Source organism: Trichechus manatus, unplaced genomic scaffold (genome assembly GCF_000243295.1).
Source record: "Trichechus manatus latirostris isolate Lorelei unplaced genomic scaffold, TriManLat1.0 scaffold00055, whole genome shotgun sequence".
Classification (NCBI taxonomy): Eukaryota; Metazoa; Chordata; class Mammalia; order Sirenia; family Trichechidae; genus Trichechus; species Trichechus manatus.
The window spans coordinates 11,399,459-11,427,350 of NW_004443991.1; the positions used below are offsets into that span (position 1 = coordinate 11,399,459).

The window sequence follows — 27,892 nt, forward strand, 5'->3', positions numbered from 1 at the left end:
GCTGTCACTGCCTCCAGGCCCTTTCAAAAGACAGAGCTAGGAAATATACATGTATGTGTGTGCATTTATTTATTTCTACATTTATAAATGTTAGTATATTTCCATTTCTATATTTATATCAACCTATACATATATAAAACACGAGTTCATACTGATGCCTTCAATTTCAATCCAAAACCATAGAAAAGACCATAAGTTTTAATTACCATCTTGAAACTGTGCCAAAGCTCACAGGCTTGAAGTCTTTAAATTCCTCATGTTGTAGAACAGGAGCTAGAAGATACCCCAGAACTGCGTAATGCCAGTCATCTATCAATCCACTTACTAATTCAGAAATTTTATTGGACAATTTTACTGTGCTAGACGCTGGGCTAGGAATATGAAAATTCCACAGCAGTTCAATTAGGGAAGACAGAGGAACAAAATAACAATTATCATGAAGTATAATAAGTTCCATATTACAGGAATGTACAGTGTTCTACCAGAACAGAGAGGAGGGATACCCAGCCCAACCTGAGTAAACTGGATTATTTCAGAGAAGGAAACAAAATTAGGCTGGTCATATTAGTCATTGGAAGACTGTACTCTGCTTCTGAGCAAAAGAATGTTTTGTGGAGAGCTCTGGTTTATTTTGAAGAGTTCTCTGCATTGAAGAATTCAACAGAAAACGGCTCAGCCATGATAATACCTATGCAAATAAGTTCTCAGCGAATCAACACTAGCTTGTGGGAAGGTTAGCTTTCACTCTTTCTACTAGAGTCCTCCCAATGACCATAAAGGAAGAGAAAAATTTCAGATGCAGTCAAACTGCCAATTATCTCATTTTTTTCCTTTTCTCTTCCTCTTGAAGTACAAACTAACTAAACTGGCTTATTTGTCATTGTATTGATTGCTACTCCGTTGAGTAATACTTTATACACACTGATTTTCTCTTATCTAAACTTAGAGAGCATTTGAGGGGAAGGTGTGTGCGTCTGTGTGTGTGTATGTAAGAGAAACAGAGATGTATGTGGGATATAAGAAAAAAAATTCAGGGTAGAAAAGTATTAGGTAAAAATATGATAAAGGGAATTTATTACTTTTGTTGTGCTATACCTATAGTTTTTTTTTTTTAAATATTGATTTACTTTTATAGTTTTCTACACAGTGGACATTTACCTAAAGTGTTCTTATCAAAATTTTGCCACTAACTTTTTTTTTTAAAATAAATGGGATCTATCTCCTGGTCTGTGATCCCTTGCCCGGTTTCCCTAGTACTGAGTCTGGTCACTCTAATATTATTTAATTCATCAATGCAGAAAAGCCCAGTTGAGAGAGTGAGATATGTAAGTGAAGATCATCAGTAGTGGGAGGCTGATCTGCACAAGATTTCTCATCATGGGACCGAACTGCTGGGCAGAGGGCTGTGGGGACCATGGTCTTGGGGAACATCTAGCTCAACTGGCATAACATACTTTACAAAGAAAATGTTCTACATTCTACTTTGGTGAGTAGCATTTCGGGTCTTAAAAGCCTGTAAGCAGCCATCTAAGACACTCCACTGGTCTCACCCCTTGGGAGCAATGGAGAATGAAGAAAGAAAGATACAACGGTAAGATCAGTCAAAAGGACTAATAGACCACAACTACCATGGCCTCCACCAGACTGAGTCCAGTACAGCTAGATGGTGCCTGGCTACCACCACTGACTGCTCTGACAGGGATTACAACAGAGGGTCCTGGACAGAGCTGGAGAAAAATGTAGAACAAAATTCTATCTCACAAAAAAAGACCAGACTTACTGGCCTGACAGAGACTGGAAAAACCCCGAGTATGGCCCCCGAACAGCCTTTCGGCTGAGTAATGAAGTCACTCCCGAGGTTCACTGTTCAGCCAAAGATTAGACAGCCCCATAAAACAAAACGAGACTAATGGAGCACAACAGTCCAGGGGCAAGGACTAGAAGGCAGGAGGGGACAGGAAAGCTGGTAATAGGGAACCCAAGGTTGAGAAGGGAGTGTTGACATGTCGTGGGGTTGTTAACCAATGTCATAAAACCATATGTGTACTGTTTAATGAGGAACTAGTTTGTTCTGTAAACTGTCATAGAAACTCCCCGCCCCCCCCAAAAAAAAGATATCTCATCTTTCCCTCACCTATAAAATGGTTCCTTTGTACAGCTGGTGCCACAGAAAAAGGGAAAACTGAGACATGTACATACTCATTTTTCCCTCACTCTAGGAGCAGAATCAAACATGACTGAAACATTTATTTACTCATTAGGTGGCTTTAGATTCTAGAAGACACATACCCTATAGAATCATTTTAGCCATGAAATACTCATGATAAATAAAAAACTTCGAATGTAAATAAGAACACTGAGTCTTTCCTGACACTTTTGTTTAACATTATTTCAGGTGACCCTAAAGCTGAGGCAAGGGTGGCTTGGGCTCATTTGGGAGGAGAAGAATGTGGGTCACTGCACCTGTGGACCAAAGCAAAGGGCCAGGCTTGTGTCAAAGGTTTACCTGGGGACAGCAACATCACCATCTCCAGAAAGCATGGGTCATATACGCTGGCTTTTGCCAGAACAGTAAGAAAAGTGAGTCACCAGGTGGGAGCTTTAACATATGTAATGATTAGTAAGCTTCTTCTAGTGAAAATTTTTAATTACTTCATTAAACACTGTATTCAATTTAAAGGCTTTAACCATCCATAATCACCATGAAACAATATGTGTGTATATTAAAAAATATCCATTGAACATATTTTAAAAGGTATACAATTGTGTTTTGAAAACTATGCAACATTAAATATAAGTGGATATAAAAAACCAACGAATCAGAAGCATGGAAAACAATATGTTTTAATAAGAACCTATTGTAGGTTCTGGAATAACTGTAGCATGCATGTCTCTCGTCATGTTGGACTTCTCCTTCAGTTTTGACTGCAGTAATGTGTGTTCCACAACGCCGATTCTAATATCCATCTGAACAGTCTCTTGCTTCAGTTTTGTTAAGCTCTGTTTAATCTTCACCAAAGGCGCTGCAGAATGAAAACCGCATGGAATAAAAATGTTCTTTTGGGGTATCAGTCATTACAGAATTGTATGGCATTTTCCTCACTTAGTCCTAAGCCAAAAATAGGGTTAAAAACACAGCCAACAACTTCTGACATTCACAGAGTTTTGCTGTGGCATTTTAAACACCTGAGATTTGTAGGATGGGAACTGATGCAGCATTTGATGTATGGAGGCTGAACTTTCTTCCTTTTCTAGGGGAAGAGTTGCTAAAGGGTGTTTAAAGATGTCTTCAATATGATTTTACGGGCTAGCATATTTGTCTGTAGGAAAAGGGGATACAAAGGGCGAAAAGGGGGAGGGAGAATTACCTTTGATATCTAGATAATGGGCTCATTCAAAAAAATGTTGCCAAAAAACCCCTATACACCCCCTTTGAATGATCACTTAATATATACCATTAGAACTGTAAAAATCTTTGTAGGGCATAGAACAGTCTTAGAGAATTACCACCGGGCCATGTCACAGTAATCAGCTCAGGATGGAGGATGATGACAGGAGGATTATTAATTCTTCTCTACCTGACCCTGCCTTGTCAGGTCATGACATCACTGCCTCAGTGCCATTTGGGCGTATACTTAGTGACCTCTTGTACAGAAAATGGAAAAATAAAGCTCATTTCACAAAAACAAAATAAAACACTATTTTTTAAATTGGCACAATAAAGTGTATCTTTAAATATTTACCATTCTGTCTCTGAATCAATAAAATTTGAAACAAAAAACCCCAAATGATAGTTAAAAAACAAAAAACAAAAAACTATGCTTCTCACTCCCAGTTGCTTTTTAAGGAAAACAGTATACTGATTATAGGACATCATTTCTGCACCAAGTACCTCACCTCAAACAAATAGCTCATTTAAAAAAGCGAACTCCCTACTTATTAATGCTACTTTATCCAACAGACTTTTGTAAACAGTTACTCTTCTCTTGCTCACTTCTTCTCCTTAAATGAGTGCACTCACCACCATCGGTCATGCTGCTGCCTTTCTCTTCCATTTCTTGTTTTACCTTTTCTAATTCTTCTGTAACCTTTCCTCGAAAAAAACAAAGTTTTCATAAGCATTGAATCCTAACTTTCAAAAATTCTGAATAATATATTCAGAAAAATTAATTTAGATATTAAACACATATAAAGGGGTATGAGGACATTAGGGATATTCTTCACATAATTTGAATAATGAGATAAAGCATGCATATATCCAAAGCTTTTCATCTTCTGAGAATGCTCCTCATGTTAAACTTCACCAAATTGCTTTCTTGTTGGTTTTCTGAGGTTGTAACATGACAGTTTAAAAATGATTAAAGTTGTTGTTTTAGCACTAGGCACTTAAGCCTTCCAATTAAGCCTTCCAATTATCTCACAGAATCTACCATCCCATTCTCTAAGATTCAGTTATTAATTAAAAGAGTATACACATCCTAAAGAGATTTTGGGTTTCTAAAGGTTCACTAGTATCTTTCTTAATATTATAGTTTTATAAGAGAATATGTCACCTTTCCCTCTACAGGACACTAAAAAAATGCTTATACCATATGGCAATACATAAAAATGTTCTACTGCTCAATTCAAACCGTGAACTCCAAAAAGCATACAATGCTGTTATATTGGTTCTTATCCATACTCTACATAGAGATTATACCACTATGTTGTTGTTGTTAGGTGCCATTGAGTTGGTTCCGACTCATAGCAACCGTATGTACAACAGAACAAAACACTGCCCAGTCCTGTGCCATCCTCACAATCATTGCTATCTTTGAGCCCATTGTATCAATCCATCTTGTTGAGGATCTTCCTCTTTTTTGCTGGCCCTCTACTTTACCAAGCATGATGTCCTTCTCCAGGGACTGCTCCCTCCTGATAACATGTCCGAAGTATGTGAGATGAAATCTCACCATCCTTGCTTCTAAGGAGCATTCGGGCTGTACTTCTTCCAAGATAAGATTTGTTCATTCTTCTAGCAGTTCTTCTGGCAATTCAACATTCTTCACCAGCACCATAATTCAAAGGCATCAAATTCTTCTTGGGTCTTCCTTACTCATTGTCCAGCTTTCACATGCATAAAAGGCGACTGAAAATACCATGGTTTCTGTCAGGTGAAACTTAGTCCTCAAAGCGACATCTTTGCTTTTTAACACTTTAAAGAGGTCTTTTGCAGCAGATTTGCCCTATACAATGCATTGTTTGATTTCTTGACTGCTGCTTCCATGAGGGTTGACTGTGGATCCAAGTAAAGTGAAATCCTTGACAACTTTAGTCTTTTCTCCATCTATCATGATGTTGCTTACTGGTCCAGTTGTGAGGGTTTTTGTTGTCTTTATGTTGAGATGTAATCCATACTGAAGGTGTAGTCTTCGATCTTCATCAGTAAGTACTCTATTATTAGCCTCTATTATTAGCAAAATTCAAAATTAGCATTTAATATGGATGAAAACTACAATCTTTAAAAACTGCAACTTTTGATAATGATCTAAAACTAAGCCATAATTATTGTAACTTAGGTTTTATTTTTATCATACTGGTGAGTGAAATCTTCCCTGGGAATAAAGTGCTTGTCTAAGTAAAGCAAATTAACTTTTTTCCGGCACGTGAAACTTTACAACTAGGGATAACTACCTACTTTAAAAGAACAAAATAGTTCCCTGGACTCCCTTAAGTGTTAATTTACCTAACATAAGTCAGCACTTTACTTGCACATAATGTTTTATTTGCCTAGGAGCACCACAGGATTAGATTCTAAATATTTCTAATGTTTTAAGTATTTTAAAATAACTATTTATTCCTCATATAATCTCTATAAAATAAGCTTAATTCTATTCTAGTAAAGTTTGTGACAATTATACTGGGTCATAAGTAAAGATAACCTTGAGTTTCAGTCTCAAATTGGCTACTGACCTTGTTGCAAGGTTCTCCCCCTCAGCTGCTTAGTGAAAATGGAAATATATATCAGTCCTTACCTCTCTTGCAAGATCATGAAAACAAATGTAACAATATGTGCCATTATTCTAGAAATTTCTCAGAAGGAAGGGGTTATAAGTCATTCCCAATTTGTGGACAGAACAATACCTTGATCACATAAGCTAGCAACAGAAATTACTAGAAACAAATCTTATACCATGCACACTATCATTAAAATTTGTTATAGACTCCTAAGACAGTGCTTTACTTACACATGTATATATTAATTGTAATTACTATATAAAAAAATCAAGATTAAGGAAGGCTGGAAATTTGTTAATATTATGAATAGGTTTTATGTTGAATATAAGTAATACAACAACTTCAAACATTTTATGGAAATAGGTAGTGTATAAATACGTAACTGATTCACTGATAAGAAAATCAGGATTTTTCTCCTAAGGAAAATATTTTAAGGCACACAGGAAGCAATTACTGAAGTAAACAACCCACAGATGTAAGGGTCTCTGGGCCCAACTGATGGGGTTAAGTACAGAGAGAGCACAGTGTGTACCTCAGACAGGAGCCTGGTCCTTTCAGTCACTCCACCGTTCCCCTGCTGGTATCGCTCCCTTGCCTGAGGGGGAACACATTTTGTTTAATGACAAATTCAAAATAGAAGCAGAAGATTACTTAAAGATGACATCTTTGTGTCTACAATTTCTGTATATTATTTTATGACAACCCCTTCCTTGTTTGTGAATACATTTACGAAAGTGACATTTAGCTGGAGCTATTTTCTGTCCCTCATAGGCACTGTGTACTTAACTAAAGCACTATAAAATGTGGAACTGCCTTAGCCTTCACATACTGTGTACCTCCAACAGGCATAGTTTACAATAAAAACCATCCTCAGTCATTCCAAAACAGTTCAGGAGAGCAGCTCTAGGTCAATGTAATTTGAATACTATGCAGAGAAAACCAGTCCTAAAAATCAATCAAAACAGAGCACCAGGCTCAGCAATTAATCAAGATTAACAAACATTATGACAGTACAGCCAACTGGAATCCTATATTCTTGGGAACTAATCTAACAATCAATTATTTAATAGTAATGCTTGACAGATACATGGTAACTTTAATTGGAGAATTTTACAGCATTTTTAAAGTAAATATATCCATGAATAGATGTGTGTATAAGGGAATAATTAATTAAATAAATAACATCCTAAAAAAAGTAAAGACTACTTTCTATTTGGTCTTTAACTGAGGCCTTCTGAAAGTACAAAAGCATCTCAAATATATTTCCATTTTTTCCCTCTTCTCCTCACCTCTCTGCTGGAAGAAAGAACATGTCTTCAACTGATGTTTGTGAGTGTTCTCACCAGCCTGCCTCAACCTCAGAATCAGGGGCTTAAACCCAGAGGAAAGCCTTCAGATCCTTACTGCTAGCACCAGTAACTGCTGCTTTCAAATGCTGATTTTAGGCTTTATGTTGGGCGGGGTGGGTGGGGAATGATTAAAATTGTAAAACTTTGGAAGGATTACATTTGTTTTCTCATTTAATTAATTAAAATGCTTGTCTCTGAACAAGTCTTGCTTTCTTACTCTTTCTTATGTGGCTGTGAGCCATACTGCGGGACTGGCTTTTCCCTCTGCCACATGTAACTGCACACTCTCCCTCTTCGTCCTCATACAGTGAATTAGCAGGAGAGCTGGAAACAAAACCAGGTAACCTGACACTGTTACTGTTCTAAGCCATGTTCACCAACAATATAGGCCTTCATTCACTTACGTTTTTATGAAATGCTTTTAAAAAAGGCTTCTGAGAGATAACTTCTATTATATGTAATTGGAGATGGCAAGTTCTATTGCCCCACCTAGCTTCCTACAGTGGGCAGACAATGTGTTGCTGTTTGATCATTTCATGGTTCTCAAATATAAGGTGCTATGTCAAATCTAGGGATTGGGGTTATTACAAATTAGAATAAATCCCTGGAGATCATTCTTAAATTACCTCACTCAGCTGGGCTTGAGCTGCACGATATTCTTGAACCAAGTGCTCAAGTTGATTGTTGATGTACTTCTCTCGGCTGCCAATTTTTTCCAGAGTTCTGCTAATTTCATTGTGGAGTTTGTCCAAAAATCCCTAAAAATTCCATGGGATTTTAGTAGATAAAAGAATACACAAAAACATTTTTCAAAAATATACTTAAAAATGGTTTAAATCTCCTCCAATTCCTCCCATAAATGCTCAATCACATGTGAAAAAGTAGGTAATTTGAAATTTTCAAAGGCAAAAAATATCTGTAATGAGAAATATTTCAGACTTTGTGAATATTCAAATAAAAAAGCATCTGGCAGTGTTAGTCAATTCATTTGTCCTTATGCATATCTAAAATGCATCTGAGAAGAATCTGGTTTTTTTGATTGTTCACCATCAAAGTAGGTAAGGGAAAAACAGGACCTTCCTGCAGCACAATTCAAAGATGCCAGCTGGAAGCAGAAGCCTAGACCTCTACCTCTAACCTGGGATCCATGGCCCCTCACTCCAGCTCTGCTTCTTTGTGGTGTCCTCTAACAGTACCTGTTTCTGACAGGATAGTGGTTTTGGAAAGCTGTAGGCTCCAGGCATTGCTGGCCTGGTGCTCTATCATCCTTGGAATTCAGAGAGGAAAGAGTAAGAAATATTTCCTTTATATCAAGTTGGCTTTCTTTAGTTGGTTTAAATGTTAGTTAGGGCTGTTGAAATAGTAGTATGATACATTCAGTTAGTAAGGTCCTCAAAGCGAGTATTGTGTCTTTGTATCTCCTTTTTTCTTTCATGTTCTCCCGTAACAGGTTCACCATAGATGAGTAAACGTATATTGATTCCTCTAAAGTAATTCACATACCTTGGTCTCCTTTAGAGCAGATTCAATTCCACTTTTGTGCTGGTGCATTTGGTCAACGTGGACTCTCCAATCCTACAGGAATAAACACACAGGAAAAAAGTAAAAAAAATAGTATACTTCCTTCTTTCCTCTACCTGCTATAGAATTGTGTCCTTTATTTTAATTACTTCTGTTGCTGCCCTATTTCAGGTGGGAGATTACTATATATAGCTTGCAATCAGATTATCAAGAAGCATGTGTAGAGCACTTTACGATAAAAGGTTCTAAATAAATGTAAATTATTTTATGTGTTCACAGAATGATGTCTGACAATTTGAATATAAATTATTCCTGCACTGCTGGTGGTTAATATTTATGACTAACCATTAAAATAAAAAAAATTCTAATTACTAGAAAAGAAATACTTGTCTAAACAGTAACAGAAGCAACTCTGGACTCAAATACATATCAAAGATTATTTTGTTCCTTGGAAATTAAAATGGGGCTCTCTTCTTCAGTAAGGTTTTTGAGCCTCTTTCTTAATAAAGGAAGTCTATAACCATTATTAGAATTCATACATTTTGAGGTATTGTGAACTTCTACTAGACTTATTTGAATTAGTGTGCACATTTGAAATCTATACCAACTTTTTAAATTCCTGGAAGATATCTTCAAAATATTTTAGTTTGCATTGCTACAGGCAACAATTTTATAAGACTTGAGAAAAACCCACCATAGGAGGAAAACGATGTTAAGTTTGAGTCAGTGTTGCAACCAGGCTACTCCTCGATCACACGTATCGTTTGCACACCCTGATGGTTCACTTTGCTATCTACACTATTTTGTGAAGAAAAAAGACTTTTATGAATAGTCCAGTTCAACCTATTTCTTTTTTTTTTTTAACTGTACTTTAGATGAAGGTTTACAGAGCAAATTAGTTTCTCATTAAACAATTAATAAACATATAGCTTTATGACATTGGTTGCCAAGCCCATGACATGTCAGCACTCTCCCCTTTCTCGACCTTGGGTTCCCTATTACCAGCTTTCCTGTCCCCTCCTGCCTTCACGTCCTTACCCCTGGGATGGTGTGCCCATTTAGTCTCATTTTGTTTTATGGGCCTGTCTAATCTTTGGCTGAAGGGTGAATCTCAGGAGTGACTTCAGTACTGAGTTAAAAGGGTGTCCGGGGGCCTTACTCTCGGGGTTCAGCCTATTTCTTAACTTTGAAACAGGGACTAGTGACTATAGGTTAAAAAAAAAAATCATTGGGTACTTCAAACACATCAATTATACAATTATATTAAAACTGCAAAGAATCTCTAAGAGTATCTAGTCCCGCCCCTACTATTTCCAGATAAGCTAACATAGAAGCCCAGAGATAGAAAGAAATATAACCAAGGCCACATGGTCTGCGGTACACCAGGATCAGAAGTCAAATGTATTCATTCGCATACATTCTGGCAGTTCAGAGTTAATAAAAGAGGCAACAGGCTACTAGATATCAATGATGGTGCTGGAGCAGAGGACAAATGAGCACGTTCTTTTATTCCTTATGCATTTTTTTCTCATGAGCAAAATATATCGCAGAATATGAGAGCTGGAAAGGGCCTTAGAGATCATTTACTCATCCATTTAACAACCATGTAGTGCAAAGTTTTCATTTTACAGTTGATGGGACTATTCACCACCCATGAAGTGTGGTGGCTACGATTAGACAGATTTGGGAAGGGAACGAGGCCCCTCCAGCGCAGCCAGTTGCACTGCAGCAGGGAGGAAGAGCAACTGGCTGGCCTTTGCCACTGGACCAAATATGGCTAAGCCTCAAAACAGAAACCTGTTTAAGCCCAAGTAAGCACCTTTATGAAAGAAAATGAACTGAACAAGTATTATCATCATCTTTTTTTAAAGTACTAAGCCTGCCTGATGGCACAGTGGTTAAGAGCTCGACTGCTAACCAAAATGTCGGCAGTTTGAATCCACCAGTTGCTCCTTGGAAACCCTATGGGGCAGTTCTACTCTGTCCCACAGGGTGGTTGGGAGTCAAAATCAACTCCACGGCAATGGGTTAATCCTGCCTACTTCCAAAAAGAATTTCAGCAGGCTTACTAAACACCAGGCTTAATTGTCTTAGCCATCCAGTGCTGCTACAACAGAAATACCACAAGTGGATGGCTTTAACAAAGAGAAATTTATTTCTTTACAGTAAAGTAAGCTAAAAGTCCAAATTTAGAGCATCAGCTCCAGGGGAAGGCTTTCTCTCTCTGTTGGCCTTCTTCTCATCAGTGTTCCCCCCGACTAGGAGCGTCTCCATGCAGGGACCTCAGGTCCAAAGGATGTGCTCTGCTCCTGGCACTGCTTTCTTGGTGGTATGAGGTCCCCCTCGTCTCTCTGCTCACTTCTATCTTTTATATCTCAAGAGATTGCTTCAGGACACAATTCAATCTTGTAGACTGAGTCCTGCCTCACTAACACAACTGCTGCCCATCGTCCCTTGTTAACATCATAGAGGCAGGATTTACAGCATATAGGAAAATCACACAATACTGGGAATCATGGTCCAGCCAAACTGATACACACATTTTTTGGGGGACATAATTCAATCCATGACATTCCACCCTTTGCCCCTCCCAAAATCATATCCTCACAACATGCAAAACATATTCATCCCATTATATCATAGCAAAAGTCTTAACTCTAAGTCCGAAATCCAAAAATTCCTCTTCATCTGTGAAATCTAGAATACAAGTTATCTGCTTCCAAAGGTACAATGGCAGAACAGGCATAAGCTAGACATTTCCATTACAAATGGGAGAAACTGGAAGGAAAGAAGGGATAACAGGCACCAAGCAAGTCAGCAGAACACATTACATTAGCCCTCAAGCCTTTGAAAATAATCTTCTGTCCTCTGAGACAATTTCCACAATGGCCCTGCCCTCCAGACTCTAGGTATTGGCCACAGTCTCTGGATTCTGAGTGGAGGCCCCCTGGCCCCGGGCTTTAGCTCAGCCTTCCAGGCCCACTGGGACGGACAGCAACTCTGCTCCTTTGGGTTTAGGCGCACCATTCTCCTAGTCCGAGTGGCAACTCCACCCTTAGAAACACCAGAGGCCATGGCTCCACCCTTAGAAACCCCAGAGGTCATGGCCATACCTTTTGAGACTGAGGCAGCTCAGTTTCTTGTGTCCCTTGTCTCTTCAGCTTCTGCTTCTGTTTCCTATGGCCTCTTGGCCCTCGGGCCTCACACCTTGCTGGGGCAAGTATTCCAAAACTCGGTAGCTCCACCAATAAGTGCCCGGAGGTACCCCACTCCACCAGACAGCCTTGTGCACACAGGCACTCGGCTCTCTTGCTCCGTAGGTCAGCAAGCCTAGCTCCACTGATAAGTACCTGGAGGCACCCCACTCTGCCAGGAAGCCTCCTGCGCACAGGCACTCAGCTCTCTGACTCCGTGGGATGGCTCCAGCATTGTCTTGCACTGTCTCCTGGTTCTGCTGCTGTTGGTTCTCTGCCACTGCCGCTCCTCTGCCACTGCAGGTTCTCTGCCATTACCGCTTCTCTGCTATTGCAGGTTCTCTGCTGCTGCTGGTCCTCTGCTGCTGCCACTGCTCTATCCGTTCACAGTTTCAAAACCACTTCCACATTTTAGGTAATTTGAGCAGCACCTCACTCTCGGTACCAAATGTCTTAGGCTGGGTTCTCTAGAGAAGTAAAACCAGTAAAGCATATAAATATATATACACAGAGATTTATATCAAGGAAACAGCTCACGCAGTTGTAGAGGTTAAAATGTCCCAAGTCCATGGATCAGGGTAGAGGCCTCTCCCAATTCACGGAGCTGCAAAAGCTGGTGAAACCAAGGTTGGCAGGCCGGAGAGGGGCTTCCACTCACATGCTGTGAAGGTCAACGAATTCCAAGATCAGCAAACAAGACCGCAAGGTTTCTCCAGATTCACGTAGCTGCAGGGGCTGGTGAACCCAAGATCAGCAAGTTGGGGAACTGGCCTCTTGCTGTCAGGTTGAGAAGATCGACGAATTCCAAGATCAACAGGTAAGCTGTTAGCGCAAGTCCCAAGAACCGGAGGTGAGACAACAAGAGGCAGCTGCTGACTCTGTAACAAGCCAAAAACCTTGGCAAGGTGAGCAGGCAGAAAGTAACCGGCGGAAGGCAGAGAGATGAAAATGAGTGGGTGGAGAGCTGTCACAGGCCCCGCCTCCGCCAGTACCACACAGCAGATTCCATCATGGGGGTGATCACATATTAAATTTCAATGGGGAAGTGATCACAACACTATGTAACTGCTAAAACACTGAGAATAATGGCCTAGCCAAGTTGACATACAATCTTAACCATCACAGGTATTTAAATGTCTTCCCTCTCTTTCACACACACACATATATATACACACACCACACACACACATTTATTTAGTTATTTGTTTACTGACTGATTGTGATTGATATGTTTAAAATAGTTTGTGTTCAGCTTTCTACCACCCAGTACTACTATGAACATATTTTTTTATGTATTGACATTCAAAATATTTCTCTCTTTGAGAGAAGCAACTAAGCCTGACTCATATATGTGAAAACTACAATAACTTACACTGATGTAAAACTCCATGGAGGAGCTGGCATTTCTGTGGAACTTTAAGCACGAGTAGCATGTTGACAGGCTGGAAAGGAGAGGAGAGGAAGGGTATTTCAGGCTGAGGGAGCAGCATTAGGAAAAACAGGAAAACACACAGGGTAGGCTGTCTGTCCAGGGCATAAAATGCCAAGTTCTGGAGATGGGCTGGGGAGGATATGGATCATGAGGAGACCAGGCTAGAAAGGTAGGTGGAATTAGATCAAGGGTTTCAACTGTAACACTGAGGAATGTGGATTTTATCATGTGGATAATGAGAAGCTTTCAAGGATTCTGGTTTCTATTTTAAAGCTAAGTCTGTGTTTTCAGACAGTAACAAAGTGAAAGACTGATTAGAAAGGTAAGAGACTGAAGGCAGGTAGGAAAGCAGCTGGGAGGCTGTGCAATGGTCCACGTGACAGACTAACAGGGTTTGAATCAGAGCAGTGTTTGTAAGAAGGGAAGGGACAGATTCAAGGAACATGGTCAGAGGCAGGGCTAGCAGGACCTGAAGCCTAACGGGAGTGCTGAGGCGGAGGAGGTGGGTAGGACTCAGGTGGAGGTGGGGAGGGGGGAGGCAGAGGTGGGGAGGTAGAGACAAGGTGTCTTTAATGTTTCTAGCCTAAGGAACTAAGTAAGAGGAAAGTAATACCACAGTGTGACAGGGAAAAAAACAGATTTTCAGGGAGTCAGAAATACTGAGGAATTTGGTTCTGAACTTGTTAACTTTGGTAAGCCACTGGGATATTTGTGTATTCTTATATAGCTCATTAAAGTAGAAAGATAGTGATGATTTATAGTCATCCACAAGGCAAATCTGAAAGCTTTATTAAAATCTTCTAGATGGACACATTTTCTGGCATATATTTAAAAACAAGTTTTAAAAGTGTTTTTACACTTTAACTCAGCAATTTCACCCCTAGAAATTGTTCTCAAATAAATAATTGGGAATACACACAAAGATTAATGTACAAGTTATTTGTAAAAGAAAAACAGAATAAAACTCTAAATATTTAACAACAGAGGACAGTTTAAACTAATTTTATAATATTCGTTCCACCCTTAAAAATAATGCAGTATGATACCATTATTATAAAGCCTGAAACCAAGAAAAACTCAAGGATACACCTGAGATACACACACATGTGAAAACACTAAAGAACAGAATAAACGAATGACAACACACAAACCCGAGGATAGTGGTTACCTGTGAGTGGGAAGGGCAGAGGAGAACGTAGGTAACTTCAAAGATGTTGTAAAGGTCTCAATTTGGTTAGTGGGTGTTCATTTTATGATTGGGCTTCTTAATTATATAACCCATTGCCGTTGAGTCAACTCTGACTCATAGTGACCGAACAGGACAGAGTAGAACTGCCCCATAGGGTTTCCAAGGCTGTAATCTTTACAGAAGCAGACTGCTAAATCTTTCTTCCGAGGAGCGGCTGGTGGGTTCAAACTGCTGACCTTCTGGTTAGCAGCTGGGTGCTTAACCACTGTGCCACCAGGGGTCCTTCATAATTATATATGTATCATATATTGCATATTAAGTTGTTAACTTCATATTCTCATAGAATATTTAATGATCAGCACAAATACATGCTAACAACATAGAGTAAAGTGGAAAATACTGTCGCCCAAAAGAATAGTCATCAGGTAGGGATTTGTTTTAAATAGTCTTCTAACACAAAATGTTAGTCTGTTCTGTCTAATCTCATTATCCTTCCCCCCAGTTCTCTCTGTTATGAATAATTACCAATTAAATCTTAACACTGTGTTTTGTAGTTTTATTTTAGTGAAAATAAAATATTTACAAGGGCTTTCTCTCCATTTTAAGGCTCCCAATCCCATTTTGTCTCACTAAGTCTTTGGCTCAACTTTGACTTCACTTTCTATAGGGTTTTTAAAGACCACTCTAATGTACGGGAAGGAAATCCTGTACCTCCATTTCACAGATTAGGTAACAAAATTGAGGTTGTGTGATTTTTACACTGCCAAACACAAAATGAATAGGAAACTAAACGTCCTTTCTCTCACTTACAAATTTTCCATTACACCAAGTTGCCACTTTTATCTTACTTTATCACCCAAATTCAAAGAGAAGCATAAGGAATTCTAACAACTCCCAATTCAAAGTTTGCACCCTAAAAAAATGTTGCTTAGCTTGGTTGTTTTGGTAAAGCACAGACACTACAGGAAGTTTGCAGCTTCTAACTTGCTTCAGACAAACAATCTGGATAACCAACCTTTTTAGAACTATCTATTAAGCAAGTATAAAAAAGTTACAAAGAAGGATTTATGGGACTCTCCTATAAATAAAATGCATGCACTCTACTACACAGATTTTTGTGATATCTACTTTGGCTACTCAGAAACCTTTCCTAGCTCCTTCACTGCATATAGAGTAGTGCCCTGACAGTCACATCCACCCTGACATCTTTTAAAATCTAGTTAACAATAACTATAGTATTAACAGTCACGGAATGTTTAACATATGTCTGGCACTATGCTAAACACTATCCATACATCATCACATATGATTCTCTTAAAAACCCTACATAAATGAGGAAACTGAGACTTAGCTACTTTTAAGTAGACTGCCCAAGGTCACACAGGTAAATCAATGGTAGAGCCCAAATGACTACTATTTTGTATCATTTCCCTGATGAAATGCAGTAAAACAGAACTAAAAAAATTTAAGGGGATAATGGTCAAGGAGGACTCCAGCTTTACTTATAATATTTGATTTTTTACAAGAATGTATTTATGTAGAGTAGAACTGCCCCACAGGGTTTCCAAGGAGCAGCTGGTGGATTCGAACTGCTGACCTTTATGGTTAGCAGCCGAGCACTGCACCACCAGGGCTCCACATATTAATTGTACAATGAAAAAATAAATTTAAAACATTTTCAGGATAAATATATGCAATTAAATACCTTCTCACAAAGAAATCTCCACACCCAGATGGCTTCATCGGTGAATTTTTCCAAACACATAAGGAAGAAATAACAACAACCTTACACAAACTACCAGAGCAGAAAAAAGAGGGAGCAATTGTCAACCTGTTTTATGAGGCCTGAGTAACATAACAAAACCTGACAAGGACAACTAGAAAAGAAAAGGAAAAAAAAAAAAGTAGGCCAATATCTTTTGTAACCATAGATAAAAAAAATCCTAAACAAAATATTAGCAAATCAAACCCAGTAATATATAAAAAGGACAACACATCATGATCATGTTGCATTTATTCCAAAGGCAAGGTAGGTTTAACACTCAAAAGTCAATCAATACAACCCACTACAATAACAAGGGAGGAAGAAAAGAACATTTGATCATCTCAATAGATGAAAAAAAAATCATCTGAAAAATTAATATCCATTCATAATAAAAACTCTCAGTAAAGGAGGAACAAAAGGGAACTTCCTTAATCTACTAAAGGGTATTTTAAAAGTCATAAAGCTAACATCATACTTAATGATGAAATTAAAATATCAAAAGCTTCCCCTCAATACCACACCTATTCAGTATAAAACTAGAGTTCTTAACCAGCCCCACTGACAATATAAAGAAATAAAAGGTATAAGGCTTGTGAAGAAATAAATAAGCTTGATGTTATTTACAAATGACATTATTGTATATACAGACCTACTGTCAGAATAAGTGAATTTAGTAAGACTGCTGGATATATGAAAAAATAAAGATTTGTATTTCTATATACCAGGAAAAATAAATAAAATAAAATCTAAAAAATACTATTTTTAATAGTATCATATAACAACCAATAGACTCATGTAATAAACAGAGTTCAGACACAGACCCACACAGACATGCTCCCTTGATTTATGACAGACCAGTGCACTCATGAAAGGATAACCTTTTCAATAAACTGTCTGGATCAGTTGCATGTACATGTGAAAAATAAATCTTTATGTCTACTTTACACCATGCACAAAAATCAACGCTAGGTTTATTACAAGTCTCAATGCAAAAGGTAAACCAATAAAGTTTCAAGAAGAAAATAAGAGAATATCTTCATTATGTTGGAGTAGGCAAAGATTTCTCAAACAAGACATAAGAAGTATTAGCCATTCCTCCTCCCAAAAAGAATTTGGTGTATATTAAAATTAATTTACTCTCTATCACAGTACACCAATAAGGGAGTGAAAATGCAAGCTAAAGAGTAAGGAAAGGTATCTGCAATCATATATCTGGCAAAGGGCTCATATCCAGAATATATAAAGAACTTCTCTATAAATCAATAAGAAAAAACAGGTAACCCAATAGCAAAAGACAAATGAGGATATACAAATGGCCTAATAAGCATAGGAAAAGGTGCTCAACATCACTAGTCATCAGGGAAATGCAAATCAAAACCACAATGAGGTATTACAACACATCCACCATGATGACTAAAATAAAAAAGACTAAAACAATACATCTACTCCTCAATTATCGACTATCTTGTTATTCGACATTTTGCATTTATAACAATAGTAAAAAATCTACTATCCAACTATTTTGTGCATTAACAATGTAAGTCTGGCAGTAATGAATGCTGAGGTATGAGGCGAGAGTAACGCTGCCTGTGATGGTTAAAGTTGTGTGTCAACTTGGCTCAGCCATGCTTCTCAGTGGTTTGGCAGTTATGTAATGACGTAGTCATCCTCCATTTCCTCATAACGGCCTGTTCTTTGGAACCTAACCATGTTGATAAGTCAGGAGTGAGAACACTGAATGTTGATAAGGATGTGGAATAACAGGAGCATCCATACGCTGCTGGAGGGAGTATACATTTGTACATTTACTTAAAAAAACTATTTGTAAGGATCTACTAAAGTTGAACATATAAATACACTATGACCCAGCAATTCCACTCGGAGTAGAAATTTCAGTAGAATTGTGTTCATATGTTTACCAAAAGACATTTACAAGAATGTTCATAGCAGAATTATTTACAGTAAGTCCCAAACTGGAAACAACTCACATATGCATCAGCACAGAATAAATTAATTGTGGTAGATTCATACAATGTAATACTATTTAGCAATGATAATGAACAAACTATAGCTATGCTAACCATGGATGAATCTCAAAGACACTGTGTTGAGTGAAAAGAAGTAAGACACAAAACCGTTATGATGTATGATTCCACAGAAGTTCAAAAACGATCTATGGAGTTGGAACTCAGGATAAACAGTGACCATGGCAAGGGGGTAGTGACTGAGAGATGAACAAGCTGGGGCTTCTAGGGTGCTACTAATGTTCTATTTCTTGACTTCGTGGCTTGTTCAGTAATGGGTGAATTTACTCTGTGAAAATTTATCCACCTGTACACTGATGACTGTGTACATTTTAGTATGTACTGACAGTGAATAGACTGGTGGCAAGTCTGGAAGCTAGTGACACCTCTGACACACCTCATCCATGTGTACAAAATTTGTACCTTGGGAGAACTGCCAGCTACAACTAATCACAACCCTTCAGGGTTGTTCCCTGGAAATAATACCTGTTAACTAAACACCAAGGCATTATCACAGTTTGGACTGTAAGATACCCGAATAATTGGCCACTCTGATTAGCAAAGTCCTACTATACTATATCCTCATTTGTGGTTTCTACAGTACAAATAAACAGTCAACACACAGTTATTCAGAGCCTATATATTAGATGCTGGGTGGGAGCAGGGGTAATGACACAAAACGAGGTAGCTATAAAAGTAACAACATTTCTAACCTCTTAGAAGCCCAAAATCTAATGGACGTGTGGGGTGGGTTGTGCTGTTCAGTAGCATACTCTGAGAGAAAGCTTGAGGTACAAGATGTTTATTGGCATAAACACCTGTGAAAGGCAGGAAGAGGAAGCAGGACTGCACAGAGGGTGACAGTGGACTGAGACAGATGCAAGCCTGACAAAGCCTCAGCCAGCTGCTGCAGGGAGCTCTGGGGCAAGCACTGCCTGCAGAACGTCCTGCGTAGGTCATTGTGCTAGGCCTTTACATGCTCACTCATCAGATGAGGGCTGTCCTGGGAAGGATGGGACCTAGGGCAAGGCAGCGCTCTGTCATTTAGGAAGAGCCTGAAGCACAGGACTGCTCGAAGCTGTCTGCTGACTGCATCCCTTGTGGCTGGGCAGCAAGTCCTTGCTTGAAAGGGGACCTGGACAGAGACTTATTTATAAAATTATAAATAAAATTTATTTATTAAAATCTTAGCTGTAGCTGTTATAACTGTAGTTGCAGCAAGTGTGAGCTGCGCCCGAAAGTGACTAGCCTCGAGTTTTCCATTTGGGATACTGACGTTCCCGTAACACGGTTAAAAGCCCCATTCACGGTCAATGGCAGAAACCCTAGTGAATATGATGACAGGAAATCAGATTAAGTGAGAGAGTCAGGGAAGGCAGCTTGAGAGAAGGAGTGGCATCTGTCTAAGTTCAATGAAGAAAACATTTCTGGGATAAGTCTACATTTTATTGTGCTTTCTGCAAGGATATGAGCAGCACATTTCCCTCCACAGAGAGCAGCCCCCCTCCCTCAGAATACATTATCTGTATTCTCTTTTCACTACTCTGCGCAACTGGTTTTCCAATCTCTTGTTCTCATTGTCAGAATTTTCAGCTTCATCGCTGCCCACATTTGTATTTGTGTGTGTGTGTGCACACACGTGTGTATGAAAAAGAGAAAGAGAGATCGTCCATTCAATTAAATCACTTGTTCATGAGATTGAGTTTGTGAGATAATTAGAATGTGGCTTTCCTGAAGTTTTAAATGTGACATTTTTCTTCCATTGCTAGCAGCTTGAAGTCCTCTGTGGTATACCCTGTGGTGTGAAAGCATGGTTTTTCTCCTTACGTGTTCAAAGAAGAAACATACGACTTCAGAGGCAAGTACTTACATGTGTGCGTATGTTGTGTGTGTGCATTTGTTGCAGGAGGTGGGGGAATAATCACGATTGCTGGAAATATGTTTCCTCAGGGAACTTCCTGCTTTCTAGATGTTCTTGTAGAGATAACTAGGACAGTGTGCATAGACGGTTGTTTTTGTTGTTGTTAGGTGCCGTTGAGTTGGTTCTGACTCACAGCAACCCTACAGGACAGAGCAAAATGCCCCATAGGGTTTCCAAGGAGAGGCTGGTGGATTTAAACTGCCGACCTTTTGGTGAGCAGCTGAGCTCTTAACCACTGTGCAACCAGGGCTCCACATAGAGGATAAGTAAGGCTATTATAACAATCGCTGGTATTCTTACACCTGCCTGTAATTGAACTGAAACTAGAGACCCATAATCTCTAAATAAAAATACCTCGTTAGCTAAATAATTATATTCCTAATGTGTGCTCAGAGATCACCTTTACCGACTACCATCTGTTACTAAAGAATTTTCCTATGTTGATTCAGACGTATTATTCATGCTTATCCATTCACATCCCTTTTATATGGCCACACAAATCTTCTCAGCGTTTACAGGCTTTAAAAGGAGTTACAGGCCCAGAGAATAGATTTGGAAAGGCAGAGAAAGAGTGAATGGGGCCCTCAGAGAATGCAAGAACACTCGTAGACCACATGAGAATTTAATTATTTCACCGGCTACTGACTAACCATGGCAGACAGGTGGATGAGATGACCTTGATAGTTCCTCCCAGTGTCAAGAATCTACTGATAAAACCTTTAGACTCATACTCAAATATCCTAAAAAAAACTAGAGGCATCTCAAGCATGATTGAAGAACCAAGAAACTTAAATACTAGTCATCTTGATATAAAGAAACAGAATCATACATAATGGGATAAAAACTATGTGAAAATTTGTCCAAATATTGGAAAATTTTTAATGAAACACAGTGATAGTGAGGACTACTCTAATATGGTGAATTAGAAAAAAATGAGTTAAGTTAATAAAAAGTATATTTTGTAGGGGAGGCCCATATGACAAATGGTTTCTGCTTCAATTCATGTTTTATAATAAGTAATTTAAATATAAAGCAAAAGAAATGATGAAGTAAAAGAACTGAACAGAAGGTTTCAAAGGGTAGTTGGATAAGACAAAGTAAAACATTATAATGAAATGTGCAAAAACCTGGAGTCAGAAAACCAAAAGGAAGAACACACTTGGAATTTCTCAAGCTGAAAGAACTGAAGTAAAATTCAAACCTTGAGTTGCAATATTGAACGATTATATGGACAAAAAATTGAATGACGCAAAAGTATCAAAAGAAGATGGAAGGAATACACAGAGTCACTATGCTAAAAAGAACTGATCAATCTTCAACCATTTCAGGAAGTAGCATATGATCAAGAACCGATGGTACTGAACCAAAATCAAACCCACTGCTGTCGAGTTGATTCTGACTCATAGCGATCCTACAGGACAGAGCAGAACTGCCCCATAGAGTTTCCAAGGAGCGGCTGGTGGATTTAAATTGCCGACCTTCTGGTTAGCAGTCAAGCTCTTAACCACTACAATAAACAAGGCTCCAGGAATTGACGGAATACCAGTTGAGGTGTTTCAAACAACAGATGCAACGCTGGAGGTGCTCACTCATCTATGCCAAGAAATTTGGAAGACAGCTACCTGGCTACCTGACTGGAAGAGATCCATGTATGTGCCTGTTCCAAAGAAAGATGATCCAACGGAATGCAGAAATTATGGAACAATATCATTAATATCACACGCAAGTAAAATTCTGCCGAAGATAATTAAAAAATGGTTGCAGCAGTAGTACATCGACAGGGAACTTCCAGAAACTCAAACTGGATTCAGAAGATGATGTGAAACGCGGTATATCACTGCTGATGTGAGATGGATCTTGCCTGAAAGCAGAAAATACTAAAATATGTTTACGTGTGTTTTATTGACTATGCAAAGGCTATGTGAATCATAACAAATTATGGATAACATTTCGAAGAATGGAAATTCCAGAACACTTAATTGTGCTCATGTGGAACCTGTACAGAGATCAAGATGCAGTCGTTTGAACAGAACAAGGGGATACTGTGTGGCTTAAAATCAGGAAAATTGTGCATCAGGGTTGTATCCTTTCACCATAGTTATTTAATCTATATGCTGAGCAAATAATCTGAGAAGCTGGACTCTAGGAAGAAGGCAGCATCAGGATTGGAGGATTAATAACCTGTGATATGCAGATGGTACAATCTGGCTTGCTGAAAGTGAAGCTCTTACTGATGAAGATCAAAGACTACAGCCTTCAGTATGGATTACACCTTAACAAAAATCCTCACAACTGGACCAATAAGCAACATCATGATAAACAGAGAAAAGAATGAAGTTGTCAAGGATTTCATTTTACTTGGATCCATAATCAAAGCCCATGGAAGAAGCAGTCAAGAAATCAAAAGATGTACTGCATTGGGCAAAGGTGCTGCAAAAGACCCCTTTAGAGTGTTACAAAGCAAAGATGTCACTTTGAGGACTAAGGTAGGCCTGACCCAAGCCATGGCATTTTCAATGGCCTCATATGCATGCAAAAGCTAGACAATGAATAAGGAAGACTGAAAAAGAATTGGTGACTCTGAATTATGGTGTTGGTGAAGAATACTGAATACACCATGCACTGACTGAAGAATGAACAAATCTGTCTTGGAAGAAGTACAACCAGAATGCTCCTTAGAAGCAAGGATGGACACGTTATCAGGAGGGACCAGTCCCTGGAGAAGGACATCATGCTTGATAAAGTAGAAGGTCAGTAAAAAAGAGGAAGACGGTCAACGAGACAGATTGACACAGTAGCTGCAACAACGGGCTCAAACATAGCAATGATTCTGAGGATGGCACAGGCAGTAGGTTCTGTTGTACACAGGGTCGCCATGAGTCGGAACTGACTTCATGGCACTTAATTTAAAGGAAACATTTAATCAAAGTCTGTAATAATGAAATATTTAAACAGTCTAGAAATTGTAATTATAATCAATATGTATTAATTCACTGTTTTCAATCACAAATGTCTACTTGAGGTATATGAGCAGTAGGGCATTAGTAACCTTCCTTTGCAGTATTTACATAACATGAAGTTGTTACTGGTTATTTGCTTAAAACGTGCTACCACTGTGATGCTCTTTGGTTACAGCTGGTGGTAATCTCTAAAGCAAAATACTTGTTCTCCTACTTCAACTTGTGACAAACGAAACCTTTCCCTGAACCAGCTGAAACATTTATCATACTCAGGGTAAATATTCTAGATGGCATCGTCAACTATCTTTAAACACAGAATATCTTGAACGTTCAGCAAAACTGTGACAGAAGTATCTAAAAAATCTTTTCCAGTTGTTTAAGGACTGCTGGGATTTTCTGTGCCTCTTTACTGTATTTTACATGTATAATTTTAACCACAGTATTCTTTCCTGCAACCCTGATATCTATGACCCACATGCAACAAATTAAAAACAGCTGACATTGCAAATGCAACTTTAAGCCCAAAAAATAACACCACGTTTTAAAACTATAAAAACTCCTTTAAAGTCTCCTTTACAGAAAGCTTCTCTTTAAAATCTAGTTTGCAGTCTATCAGTGAATATTTCCACTCATTCTCTGAGACAACGTGGTAGTTGAGTAATCATCCAGGCTGCTCTAAAACTGTGTGTCTAGTTAATTTAGTTTATTTTGATAGCATTCACCTCTTTTTTTGATTATAGCAGGTGTTTCAAGGATAAATTTACTGAAAATTGTATTTTGTTTAAACAACAGCAGCATGTACATTTATGGCCTTATTATATTAAAAAGCATTTATTGTATGGTAGCAATAGATACAATTACAAACATCTGTGCAGGAATTAGAGCTATTCCTCGTGCCTGGAGCCTCACGGAGACCAACTTACTGCCACCTGCATTTACATTCATTACTGGTAACTGTAAAAGCTGATTTTTTTTTTTTTTTAATTTGGTACCCTATTTTTGTTTAAATTATGTGAATATTTCTCAACAGAAGGTCTGTCTACCAGGAAATCTATAAGGATTATAAATGCAGTCTCTCCATTATTCAAATGACAGCCAGAATCCCATTTTCACGACTATTATATACATAAAATATAGTCCTGTATTCTAGCCCACAGAATATATTATACCTTTTTGCAAGAATCCTGACAAGCTATGCTAGCCAACAACCAGAGTACAGATCTTAAGAAATGCTCTCTATCCCAAACTAAAACAATGATAAACCCATGCATGTCAGAAATATTTAGAAAAGCTCAATTTTCTTAATATCTTCTTACACGGCATCCAAACACAGTGATGGTAGAAGGTCAAAGCCAAGTTACTCTCTCCACTGCTTTGAATGAGAAAAATACCTTTTCTATTGCTTCCCAACACAGATTTGTCTACAATAGTAAAAAGAGAAAGCCTACTGTTGTACTCTTCTGCAGGATTTGGCTTCCAATTCAAAGATGCTTAGATCTGATATAGCAATTCTGAGGTCCCTCCAGATTCATTTAAACGGAATTCCACCTGCTGAGTAATGAAGGCCTCTTTCCTCCCTCTTAGGTTTTAGCTCTCACAGAGACTAGAGAGCCCAAGGGCTCAAGACTATTGGAATAATTCCATCCTAGCACAATGACTCTTTCGGAAAGGTTTCCTGCTGCGACACCTGTGTAGTTTATTTACGTTAAAACAAAATCCAATTGTTTGGAGTTAAAATTTAAAGTTTAAGGTTCTTTTTACAACTGTACCTTGAGAAAGTCAGATACTGAAGAAGAACAGGTAAGGATTTAAAAAAGCAGTTCAGTGAATCAAAGATTTGAAATAATTAGAAACACATGCAGTAGTACTTTCAAAGTCTTTTAAAAAATAATCTTTATCTAAATTATTTGTAATGAACCTGAAGATTTCCATAATTATTAGAGACATTTCAGTGGAATGAAGGGGGAGCTAGCCAATTATCTTTTAAAACAACAAAGCAGGAAACATTTAATTATAATTTGGAAAAAATCTATTTAATTCATTAATCAAAAATTTAATTACAATCTCCACAGGGCATTAAAGCATATTAGAACATTTGTTCAATGCATTAAATACCTTATATTAAATCATTATAATGTACAATCTTTTAGGAATAACTACTGCATAATTGAAGAAAAGGGCCTCTGTAAGATTTAGTTAAAAACTGATTTCACACTTTCTGCTCTTCCTTATTTGTGCGGAACAGGAATAAATATTATCAATGTTTACTTGGTCTCTAATGTGGTAAAAAATCCTTGATTTGAAAAAAAAGTCACTCTTCCAATAAAGACTAATAATAATAAGACTGATCATTTCAAGAAGCCACTTTACTTTGGTTCAGTGAATGAAGTCAAATAAAGAGTTGATTTTTAGGGTAAAAAGAAAAGAAGATAGAAGAACTCTCCCCAAGAAATAGCATTAAGTACTTATTTATAGACTGAAAATTAATAAAAAACACAAAGTGAGAATCAATACGAATATGCATCCACATTTTCTATTCTCCCGGAAATATGGAACACACAGAATTTTCTGGCAGCTCAGTGTCAACTACTATTCAAGCAATATTCAAATGATTCACTTAAAAATTAATATGTATACATATATAATTACTATTATAGAATTAAGCATTTTTCAATCATGCAGGAAAGTACTATATTTCAGTAAGTCTCAAACTGCACTGGAGGAGAGCCCCTCACAAAAGCTTGAGAAAAAGGTAACAACCAAGCAGCCAGTCTGACTGTACATGAATGCAGCAATGGATAATTACAGGCAGTCCCTGGGTTAGAAACGTCTGACATCAGGACAACTCCTACTTGCCCATTAATGTTTAAGTAAATTTGCCCTCACTTTGAAAGAACCAATGCCTACTCACATCACAATCACCTTCACTTGCTGCACATGCAGCTTTTAAACCACTGGAAAAAGCTTTTTTCCAGCTTCCAGCTTTTTCTTGCACTAACCAAAAAAAAAAAAAAAAAAAAAACACCAAACCCACTGCCATCAAATCAATTCCAACTCATAACAATCCTACATCTCAGAGTAGAACTGCAACATACAGTTTACAAGGAGCCAAAGAACTGCTGGTGGATTTGAGCTGCCGACCTTTTGGTTAGCAGCCATAGTCCTTAACCACTATGAAACTAGGACTACTTGCACTAAAGTAAAGCTAAATAATAACAGTATGCACCTGTTCTGACTTACCTACAAATTCGACTTAAAGACACAGTTAGGAACGGATCTCGTTTGTAATCCAGGGACTGCCCGTATAGAAGATTTCTCTTTTTGTGTGTATGTGTAGTTAAATGAAGGTTACATTTCAAGTTAGTCTCCCATACAAAATTTTTATACATACATTGTTATGTGACCCTAATTGCTCACCCCATTCTGGGACAGCATACTCCTCCTTTCCGTCACTGATTCCCCACGACCATTCAAACAGCTCCTAACCCTCTCTGCCTTCCCATGTTACCTCTGGACAGAAGCTGCCCTTTTGGTCTCTTGTATCTACCTGACTAAGACGCACACTCTTCACGAGTATCCCTTTATGTCCCACAGTCCAGTCCAATCCCTGTCTGAAGAATTGGCCTCAAAAATTGTTTTAGTTCTGGGATGATAGGGAGTCCAGAGGCCATGCTTTCTGGGGTACCTCCAGTCTCAGTCAGACCATTAAGTCTGGTCTTCTTACTAGAATTTGAGCTCTGCACCCCATTCTTCTGCTGCTCCATTAGGGACTCTCGGTTGTGTTCCCTGTCAGGACGTTCACTGGTGGTAGCCGGACACCATCTAGTTCCTCTGGTCTCAGGCTGATGAAGTCTCTGGTTTATGTGGTCCATTCTGTCTCTTGGACCAATACTTTCCTTGTGTCTTTGGTGTTCTTCGTTCTCCTCTACTCCAAGTGGTTGGGGCCAATTGATGCATCTTAGATTGCTGCTTGCAAGCTGTTAAGACCCCAGATGCCACTCACCAAAGTAGGATGCAGAACATTTCCTTAATAAGCTTTGTTATGCCAATTGACCTAGATGTCCCCTGAAAGCATGGTCCCCAGACCCCTACACCTGCTACTCTGTCTCTCAAAGTATTTGATTGTATTCAGGAAACTTCTTAGCTTTGGTTTAGTCGAGTTGTGCTGACTTCCTCTGTACCCTGTGCTATCTTCCCTTCACCTAAGATGATTCTTATCTACTATCTAGTTAGTGAATAAACCTCACCTTCCCTCCCCACCCCCGTAACCATCAAAGAACGTTTTCTGTGTTTAAACCTTTTCTTGAGTTCTTATAATAGTGGTCTTATGTGGTATTTGTCCTTCTGTGACTGACTAAATTCACTCAGCATAATAAGTTCCAGCTTCCACCATGTTAAACGATGTTTCACAGCTTCATCTTTGTTCTTTATCATTGTGTAATATTCCATTGTGTGAATATAATTTGTTTATCCATTCTTCCACTGATGGGCACCTAGGTTGTTTCCATCTTTTTGCTATTGTGAACAGTGCTGCAATGAA

At 38.4% G+C, this 27,892-nt stretch overlaps 1 protein-coding gene across 4 annotated transcripts in view; it reads right to left on the reverse strand.

Moving 5' to 3' along the window:
* Positions 1-2,635: 2,635 nt before the first annotated feature.
* The window catches only part of IFT57 (intraflagellar transport 57), a 91,570-nt gene continuing 66,313 nt past the window's right edge, over positions 2,636-27,892 (reverse strand). The window contains exons 7-12 of one of the 4 annotated variants that reach the window (XR_002824395.1): positions 8,850-8,921; positions 7,973-8,104; positions 6,530-6,592; positions 4,022-4,088; positions 3,187-3,320; positions 2,901-3,023 (exon numbers count right to left, since the gene is read on the reverse strand). Coding sequence is in view for 2 of the 4 variants with exons in the window: in XM_004378158.2 (XP_004378215.1) it covers positions 2,845-3,023; positions 4,022-4,088; positions 6,530-6,592; positions 7,973-8,104; positions 8,850-8,921 (513 nt within the window). In the remaining 2 variants the exon portion in view is untranslated. Of the gene's footprint in view, positions 3,024-3,186; positions 4,089-6,529; positions 6,593-7,972; positions 8,105-8,849; positions 8,922-27,892 lie in introns of all 4 variants that reach the window. The other 3 variants (XM_004378158.2, XR_002824394.1, XM_023732904.1) reach the window with 3 other exon arrangements.